Below are 8,540 nucleotides of genomic sequence, written 5' to 3' on the forward strand. Positions count from 1 at the left end.
CGCCTGTGGTCGCGCTCGATGGATCGCTTTCGTCTCGGGCTGTTGGACTTGGGCACGGGAGAGCCCATCCCACCGGTCACGCCGACGTCAGGCAAGTTCGTCGACCCGCTCGTCATCCGGAGAGAGACAAAGAAGGTGCGGACGGGTGCGGACGTCCTCGCGAGCTTTGTGCTCGAGTTGCGCCACCGAATGCGGCGATAGGATTTCGACGCGGGTGGGAGACGCATTTGAGCAAGGCTCGTTCGCCAATCATGTAGTACTCTCTACTAGTCCATGTCGTGCAGGTAGACGGCTGAGATCTGAATCCGTATCCGTAGCCCTCCAACTGCGTACTTCGGACGAGACGGCGGAGTTCTTCCGAACGCGGGTGGAGGTTGTCGGCACGAGGTGTGAGGAGTATGTTGGTTGTCAGGGCGGAGTTGGAAGGTTCATGAGCACGGCGAGTACCGCTATGGATGTGGTGAAGATCTCGGAAAAGCTGGGGCAGGAGAAGGTCATGAATTGTGGCTTCGTCAGTTTCTCAATTCCGTTTACGGGGTACTGTGGTGGCTGACAATAATGTCCAGAGCTACGAGTCTGTACTGGGCCATTACTTCTCCGCGATGTACCCGGAGAAGGTCGACCGGGTCATTATCGACGGCGTGTTCGACTCGCACAATCACCGCGCGGCGCTGTGGAACTCGAACCTGTTCGACTTTGAAAAGGTCGTCGAGTCTCTGTTCACATACTGCCACCAGACCGGGCCGCTCCAATGCCCGCTTTACGAGTCGACCCCGGACAAGATCCGTGCGCGATACTTTGCCATCCTCGACGCAGTCGCACACAAGCCAGTGCTCGTCCCGCTAGCAGAGTTCCCAATGGTCAGGACGTGCAGAGACCTCGTCTGGCAGCTCTTCGGCACGACCTACAGGCCGCTCGTCGGGTACAACGCCGTCGTCGACGTCATCTGCGCCATCGAGACCGGGAACCAAACCGGTCTCGTCGCACTCGCACCCAAGATCCACCAGCCAGCCCAGTGTGACTGCGCTGCAGACCAGCAGCATGGCATTCCGAAAACGAGGCGTTCTCTGCCATCGCGTGCGGCGATGGCGAGGAGCACCCGTATGACGCGGAGACGTACTGCAAGTACTATGAGGATATGGTCGCTGAGTCTCCGCACGGTGGGCCGAGCTGGGCGATCCACTACCTGCAGTGCACGGAGTGGCCATCCGCCCGAAGTGGAGGTACACGGGCCCGCTCGCGGCAAATGCCACAGCGAGCCCGCTGCTGCTCATTGCGCTGTGGTACGATCACTCGGACGCAAGAGACACGGTGATGATGGACATCGCACTGGCCGGTATTGTGAAGCAACCGTTCATCTCGATCCCTGAAGCTGAAGTACAGACAACAGAGTCGATCTCGCCGAACCCGAACGGCAGTTCGTGTTGAGGGTCCACGGGCTCAAGTTTACATGGCATTCAATGGCATCATCTTCTTCAAGGGGCCGCTCAAGATTCGACGACCCAAGGACTACGGCGGTCCCGATATCATGGCTCCCAACATGCGCGTCCCCGGCGTCATTTCCAGCAACATACCGGATTCTGCGAACAAAATCTTTGTTGGGCTGCACCAGCTCAAGACTTGGGTTCCGACGCTGCATGCGCAGACTGGCGTCCGTGTTCGGTATACATCTCGGACCTGTTTCTACGCCGCTCGCGGCTGACACTCGCGCAGACCACGCCGATGCTCTTCTAAGTTCTCACACATTGCCATGTACTGACCACCCTCGGACTCGCTGACGTCGCCCGCTGAATGTAGGCGAGTATCTGTTATCTTGAGCTGAACTAGCAGATATCACTGACGTCGACAGGCGCTTACTCGCTCCGAGCCGGGGCCCGGCACTGTTCCCATTCGGAGCAGGTCACGACACGGTCCACGGTCATGCCATATCCGAATCACCATCGCGTCGTTGCGACCCGGTGTTCTAGCCCCGACGACACGAGGGTGGACTCGGAGATATGGTGCACAGTAGTGGTATGTCCCATTTGCTTAGCCACTACTTGGATGTACCAGTCCCGCAGAAGTGCACAATGCAAACTGTTCTGACATTGCTCTGTATTTGTTTAACGACCCGAGAGACCGCTCGCACCCGCCGTATGCTATCAGTTATCTACTGGATCTCACTAGAATCGCACTTACTTGATGAGACAGAGAGCATGGAAGACTCGAGCCGAAGGACACAATGAACGGCCTCGTCGGTCAGGGTCTTCGACTCCCGAGCTCCCGGAGGACACACTGACATCGGGACTCGGCTGCCAGGTACATCTCTGTGCGGTTGGTCTCTAATCACGTAACAAATTCACGCCCGTATGGTTCTCCCAGTCTGAAGTTCGTGCAGGTTCATCTAGGGTTCGAGATGGTTCGCGGTTGGTGTTGGAGAATAGGGACTTCATCAGCCAGCGGCACCTGTGGCTGGAACTCATCTGCAAGACGGTGTCGGTGTCGGCTCAAGACCTACAATCAGCGGGATTCTCTGAACATTCATAGCTGCTTTTACGGCTGGGCTTAGCCGTCATCAGGTACCGCTAGCTGGAACTCTGACCACGGCTGCCTGCACTTTGCTGGGTGAGATCTTCGCCACCCAGCAGAACTCGGCTCCTGAGCTTACCGCTGCCGATAACGCGCAACTGTCACAACAACACTAACCAACACTGGGTGCAGCCGATGATCGACCCAGTCAATTTCCCGCCGTCTTTCGTCCACAACCGGCCCGAGGGCGCGCATGGCGCGTTGACTCGCCAGTGGACGACAGCGGGCATAATCCGGGAGACCCGGAGGGACGTGATTACAACTGCCTCCAAGCTCGAGGATGCGGATGGGTGCTGGGGAGTAGTCAATGAGCCCGAGGGGGAGAACGATCTCCGAATTTAGATGTACCGAATACCACAGGTGGAATAGAATAACCACAGCCTACCAAAAATAACACTTCCAGCTCTTCCGAATAATATAGGCGAGTCGCGAGCATGCGCCCGAATTGGTACACTTCAACGCGAGTGTGTTGGCCTTGTTTGCTCTTCACATCCTGACCGCCAATGCCCCTGCCGCTCCTCTCTCCTTCCTCCCATCTTCTCCCTGTCTCGCTGTGCTCATCAGCCCATCCCATCCCTCGTTCTCTTCACGGTCTCGCTGCCTTCTCACACAGTGTCATGAAGAACAGCAATGGAATACGACCTACGCAATACTACATGAACTCTCTGGTACGTGGCACCCAGCTTCGACGTCTCTGCGGGGCCTCCTGCCGTCCGTGGTGCAGGCTTCCATCAGGATGTATGCACATGCGTGCATTTGTGCCTTAACCATCGCATCACGATGGCCGGACACTACTCCCGCCGAGCCCGCTGTGTGCGCAGACGCAGCGCGTCCGACTGCTTCACATACACTTCATGTCTTCGGCGCGTCTGTGAGTGTATCAGCTCCTTGTACGCATGCTCGGAGCTTCAGCGTGTCGAGCCGCACATCCCTGTCTTCGATCCACAACGTGCTGTCAGTTTCTGACTGTCCGTCCTTGGCTGCCAGGTACTCGATCCCATCGGCTGGGTGTAATGGAGGTACGCACTGCTTCTACTTACCTTCTCATCACGCGTCGCCACCGGCTGACTCTTCACTCGTCCTTCAGCTGAACCTCACGGAAAGCGGACAGAAGTCGCGCTGCTGCGGTCCGGACATCACGCACCTTTCAGTCGTGTATCCCATGCATGGCGACTCCGCTGTTCCAGGCGCGAGAGGAGCGAGAACCGGTACGTACCTCATCATCGCTTTTGTGCTGGCGACACCACGAGCTGATTCACCTAACTTTCTTCGATTTCTGTCCGGCGACCTGCCATGGGCGAGCCGGGAGCTGTGAGCAACCAGCAGCGCAAGGGTTCGCATCTCTGAAGATGACCGGTACGTACCTTTGGCTGTCTTCCGGTGCGCACAGAGTCCTGACGACAGATTCTCCGCTTCATGTGATGTGCGCTGAAGTCAGGCCATGCTCGGGTCCGGACACTGCAAACGGTACGCAGCCCATCATCAGAACACGCAGGACATCCGGCGGACAGACGTGTCTGCAATCGTAAAAGGTGAGTTGTCTAATGTCTACGTCAGCGAGCACTTACGTCGCCTCTTGCAACCCTCCCGGATGGCATCGCTCGAGTCTTCCCGCTCAGGCGTGCCCCCGGAATCCTACGAGTGAGTGTATGTGCGAGGGTTCGCGTCAACTGGTACGTACCTTCTGCTGCGTCCCGGTGCGCACTTGATCCTGACCGCCATCTTGTAGCTTCCGGATAAGGACCGCGCTCCACACGGCGCGCACTGAACTCGGGCTGCGCTCGACTGCAAACGGTACGTACCTTGAACCTGTTGGCAGCATGTCACTGATGGGCAGGAAGACAAAGGCGAAGCTCGCGCCCTCGTTCCGGACGCCGAAGATTCCAACCGCAGACTCGAACGCGAGAGTGGCGAGGATGAAGTCTTGGACGACCGCCGGCACAGAGAGGAGGCGTCCGGGAAGCGGCGAGAGCCCGAGCGTGATCGACGATCGCGACAGGAACACGGTCGTCTGGTAGACGAGCTGCAAAAATGCGTCAGCGATGGATGGACAGGAGCGAGATGCGACATGACCTGCCTGCCAGAGAGGGTAGTAGTCGCGAATCGAGAGAACAGTGAGTATTCATGTATCTATGTCAACGAGCACTTACGCGTCTCGTACGTGGCTCCCGGATGGCGTTGCTCGAGTCCGCGCTGCGCTCAGATCTGCCCCCCGACTACGGGTGTCGGAGGAAGTCCGTGTTGTCGAAAAAGACAACTGGTACGCACCTTCCGCTTCGTTCCATGGCGCGTTGGGTCCTGACTAGTGGGCGGCTGGAAGACGAATCCGCAGCGGGCTGGACGGCCGATTGCTCTGGGGCCACATCAACAATCTGTAAGCGAGAACGGTGCGAAGGTAAGCATTACGGTCCACTTGTCTGCCTGTCCAGGTCGGGAGTCTGATGCCTCCAGCGTCTGGTACGTACTAGATTTCATTCTATACCGGCGGACGCTGACGACATGGCTCCCAGACGATGCTGCTTGAGTCCGCTTCCCGCGCAAGTCTGTCCCCGGATTGGTCTGTCCCCGGATTGCGAACGAGCAGCTGCATGAGTCGAGCTCGCTGCGCCCTTCTGAGACAAAAGGTACGTAGCTTTCGCTGTATACTAGTGCGTACTGAGTTCTGACGAGAACTTGCAGCTCCCGCATGAGGACGGCCGTGAAACAGCGTCTGACAGAAGTCGAGACCGGGGGACCTAGCGAGCTCCAGAAGTGAGTACTCAAACTACATGTGCCGAGAGACCAACACTGACTTATCTTCTGCAGAGCGTGCACGACCGAGTGCTGAGCGGTGCAGACGGAGAGGCAGACGCGATGGTGCGCACTTGTTAGGCGCCGAGTTCTCGTTCGCGTGCAGTGTGTTTTTCCGTCTCATGTACGGTAGTTCATCTTGAGAAATATATTTCCCTGCAAACTTTCTGTCGTCTGCGGTGCGATTTGGAACCTGGTAGTCGACTCCGGCCGCTACTGCGTTAGCAACCCTAGCAATTCGCGCTGTACGACATGTAGAGAGTCGAAGAAATATATTTCGTTCTATCTACACATTTTACATACGAACGACGCAGCAAGACTGACAACACGCTCTCTATCCTCCCGGAACACCTACGCCCTCTATCCCCCGGGACACCTCGTACGCCCTATACCCTCCCGGAACACCTCGTACGCCTTCTACCCCTCCAAAACACCCCTCGTACGCCCTATACCCCCCCAGAACACCTCGTACGCCTTCTACCCCCCCCCAGAACACCCTAAGGTCGAGCTTGCATCTGGTGCATCTCGTTCGCACTCCGCTGATAGCCTCCGCCGCCTGCCCGCTCCCGACCACCGCGGATGCTCGTTGCGGACTCGGATTCCGGAACGCCGAGCCCACGTCCGCGCATCCCGCCGTCTGCAACTCTCGCAGTCCCGCGTCGTCTTCTCGCCCTCCACCACCTTCGCCTTCGCCCCGCCGTGCATCCGCTCCGCCTCCTCGCGCAGCTCCTTGATCAGGTACTGCCGGAGCGCGCTGTCGCCCTGCACGACGACCTCGTACAGCTCGCGCTGGCGCTCGCTCAGCGGCGTGTACAGCACGTACTCCTTTTTGGGAGGAAGCTGCATCTCCACATCGGCCTTCATGCGCCGGAGGAGGAACGGCCGCAGGATGTCGTGCAGCGACTGGATCAGCTTCTGCTGCCGCTCCGACGTGAGCTTGCTCTGCAAGCGACTCTCGTCGAACCTTCGCCGCCGGGATTAACGAGCTGGACCAGAGAACAGTTGCAACGGACTTACCAGGACTGGAACGTCGACAGGTCCCCAAACAGATCCGGGAGAACGAAGTTAAGGAGCGCCCAGAGCTCCGAGAGGTTGTTCTGCAGCGGCGTGCCCGTGAGGACCAGCCGCGCCGCCGACGGGATCTTCTTGATCTCGCGCATGAGCACGCAGTCGATGTTCTTCAGCCGGTGGCCCTCGTCGACGACGATGAAGCCCCAGTGGTACCGCGCGAGCTCCGCGCGGTCGTTGATCACGATCTGGTACGTCGTCAGCACCACCGGGAAGTTCGTCTTCTGGTGCGGCTTCAGCGGATGCTCGTTCTGCTGCTCCGCCGACGGCTCCTCGTCTACGGTCATCGAGTCCTCGAACTCGGACGACCCGGCTTCCTCCTGGACACGCTTGCGAGACTTGGCGAGAGTCCGTCCACCGCGCTTCCCGCGTGCGGTGGCCTTACCCCGAGGAGGAGCTTCATCTTCAGAGCTGTCGTCGTCCCTCCGCGCACGGCTTCTGACAGCAGCTCTCCCTCGTCCCCGCCCTCGGCCACGCGCGGGTGTTTTCCGCTTCCCCTTGCCTTTTCCCTTGCTCTTCGAGGCGGCAGCGGCGGCTTCCGCTGCAGAGCCCGTCGCCACACGGTAGTACTCCCTGTCCACCGCGTCCATCACCATCTGCGTCCGCCTGATCTCATGGCGCTCTTCCTTCGTGCCATAGTAGGTTACGACAGGGATGTCGGGAGCAAAACGCTCGAACTCGCGTGCCCAGTTGTCGAGCACGGCCAGCGGGCACACGACCATAAAAGGTGCTGGCGTGCGCTCTCGGAGGAATGCGTGGAACGCGATGGTCTGTATGGTCTGCACGGGAAGTGTGAGCTGGGATCCATGTCAGGTAGGTGAGAGCGAGTACCTTTCCGAGACCCATTTCGTCGGCTACAAGCGTGTCAGCCTGCGAAGGTAAAAACAAACAGAGACAACCGCACGCACCAAGTATACCAGAGATACCGTTCTGGTACAGACCGGCCATCCACGCCACGCCTTCTAGCTGGTAGTCCTTGAGAGTCGCACCGGTGATAAGAGCAGGCTGCTCAAAGGTGCTCTTCTCCGCCTCCGCGTCGCCCTCGGCATCTTCGCTCTCCCTTGCCACCGCGACGGACTTGCCCGTGGCCTTCCGTCTCTTCGCCTCGCGCTCATCCTCCGAGTCCGACACTACTCGTGCGCGTTTACGGGATGGTTTCGCTGTGGTCTTCGCCTTTGGCTTGCGGCGCCCGTGTGCCAGTCTGACTTGGTCCATCTGGTCCTTTAGGAGCGTTACGTACGTCGCGGACTTTTGCAGGAGGGTCTCGAGTTCCGCGAGGCGCGGGTCGTCCTCCTGGATCGTGGGTTTAGAATGGAAATGGGCGTGAAATATACGTTAGCACACGTACCGTCTCGTCGTCTTTAGGCTCACTCTAAGAATAGGGAGGGCGTTAGCGTGGTTGCGTCTCGTCCCATGCGTCACACGCCAGTGATTTATACGGACAAGAGGTTGCGGACACGGTGGGAGGACAGACCGGTGCCGCGAGCCCGAGCGCAGAGCAACATAGCGTATATCGACGGCAAAACGAGTAGAAGGGTTGGGGAGGCGGGCCTAGTCATATATCGTCCGTGGCCGGCCGCTATGACCTCTGTCCGGCGTACAATCTGGCGGACTGTCCGCCACACGGCCCTGTTCCGTCGCTCAGACGTAGAACCCCACTGCACCATGCGCCCGCCAGAAGTAAGACTCACGGCGCAGAACGCTCATGCCTCCCCTCATAACTCTGATGACCGCCACCACGCACCCTGCGCCCACGAGTACATACTGAAGTACGCACCTTAACAGTTGGTCTCTCTACAAACTCCACTTCGTCGTCGTCCGTCTTCGGCTACATCGCATAGCAATATCAGTATCAGGTCAAGCACAAGATATTTCGTCACGTACATCATCAGGGATAGAAACAGGACTTGTAGGCGGGGAGGTAGCACGCGTCGAGGGCATAGCTGGCGACCCGGGGGTGCCGGTCGACCGCGACGACGGTGTGGCAGACATCTTCAATTCACTCGTCCGTATCTTCGAAGCAGCCGTCTTCAAGTATGGTGTGGTGTGGTAGAACAGAGGTTATGAGGAGGAAGGGGAGCCCGAGGACGACTCCGAGGATGACGGCGCGGAAG

The 8,540-nt window shown here is 58.7% G+C and overlaps 3 protein-coding genes across 3 annotated transcripts; 2 read left to right on the forward strand and 1 right to left on the reverse strand.

The window, feature by feature from the left end:
- The first annotated feature begins 208 nt into the window (after nt 1–208).
- On the forward strand, nt 209–1,975 carry L226DRAFT_52961 (uncharacterized protein). Its single transcript, XM_067679653.1, has 4 exons — nt 209–511; nt 567–1,336; nt 1,391–1,662; nt 1,714–1,975. Exons 1-4 carry the CDS (start codon nt 431–433, stop codon nt 1,776–1,778), a joined length of 1,188 nt encoding a protein of 395 aa, XP_067528294.1. The 5' UTR covers nt 209–430; the 3' UTR covers nt 1,779–1,975.
- A 1,260-nt stretch (nt 1,976–3,235) lies between these two features.
- L226DRAFT_541204 (uncharacterized protein) lies at nt 3,236–3,839 on the forward strand. Its single transcript, XM_067682036.1, has one exon. The coding sequence runs from the start codon at nt 3,349–3,351 to the stop codon at nt 3,532–3,534; it is 186 nt and encodes a 61-aa protein (XP_067528295.1). The 5' UTR covers nt 3,236–3,348; the 3' UTR covers nt 3,535–3,839.
- Nucleotides 3,840–5,791: 1,952 nt separating this feature from the next.
- Nucleotides 5,792–8,540, reverse strand: L226DRAFT_496368 (uncharacterized protein). The gene is made up of 8 exons (XM_067677557.1): nt 8,299–8,540; nt 8,204–8,254; nt 7,775–7,798; nt 7,335–7,719; nt 7,258–7,280; nt 6,812–7,205; nt 6,376–6,703; nt 5,792–6,322 (listed from the first exon to the last, which is right to left on the reverse strand). The coding sequence occupies exons 1-8, from the start codon at nt 8,416–8,418 to the stop codon at nt 5,836–5,838; spliced, it is 1,812 nt and encodes a 603-aa protein (XP_067528296.1). The 5' UTR covers nt 8,419–8,540; the 3' UTR covers nt 5,792–5,835.

This window comes from Lentinus tigrinus (assembly GCF_003813185.1).
Source record: "Lentinus tigrinus ALCF2SS1-7 unplaced genomic scaffold L226scaffold_107, whole genome shotgun sequence".
Classification (NCBI taxonomy): Eukaryota; Fungi; Basidiomycota; class Agaricomycetes; order Polyporales; family Polyporaceae; genus Lentinus; species Lentinus tigrinus.

Bases quoted from the DNA above. Each gene is read 5' to 3' on its own strand.
- L226DRAFT_52961 (XM_067679653.1), top strand. From the start codon at position 431: ATGAGCACGGCGAGTACCGCTATGGATGTGGTGAAGATCTCGGAAAAG. The intron at 512-566 runs GTCAGTTTCTCA...AATAATGTCCAG, and splicing joins AGGTCATGAATTGTGGCTTC to AGCTACGAGTCTGTACTGGG. The intron at 1,663-1,713 runs GTATACATCTCG...ACACTCGCGCAG, and splicing joins CAGACTGGCGTCCGTGTTCG to ACCACGCCGATGCTCTTCTA.
- L226DRAFT_541204 (XM_067682036.1), top strand. From the start codon at position 3,349: ATGGCCGGACACTACTCCCGCCGAGCCCGCTGTGTGCGCAGACGCAGC.
- L226DRAFT_496368 (XM_067677557.1), bottom strand. From the start codon at position 8,418: ATGTCTGCCACACCGTCGTCGCGGTCGACCGGCACCCCCGGGTCGCCA. The intron at 7,720-7,774 runs GTACGTGTGCTA...CCCACGATCCAG, and splicing joins AGCCTAAAGACGACGAGACG to GAGGACGACCCGCGCCTCGC. The intron at 7,281-7,334 runs GTGCGTGCGGTT...ACACGCTTGTAG, and splicing joins CGGTATCTCTGGTATACTTG to CCGACGAAATGGGTCTCGGA.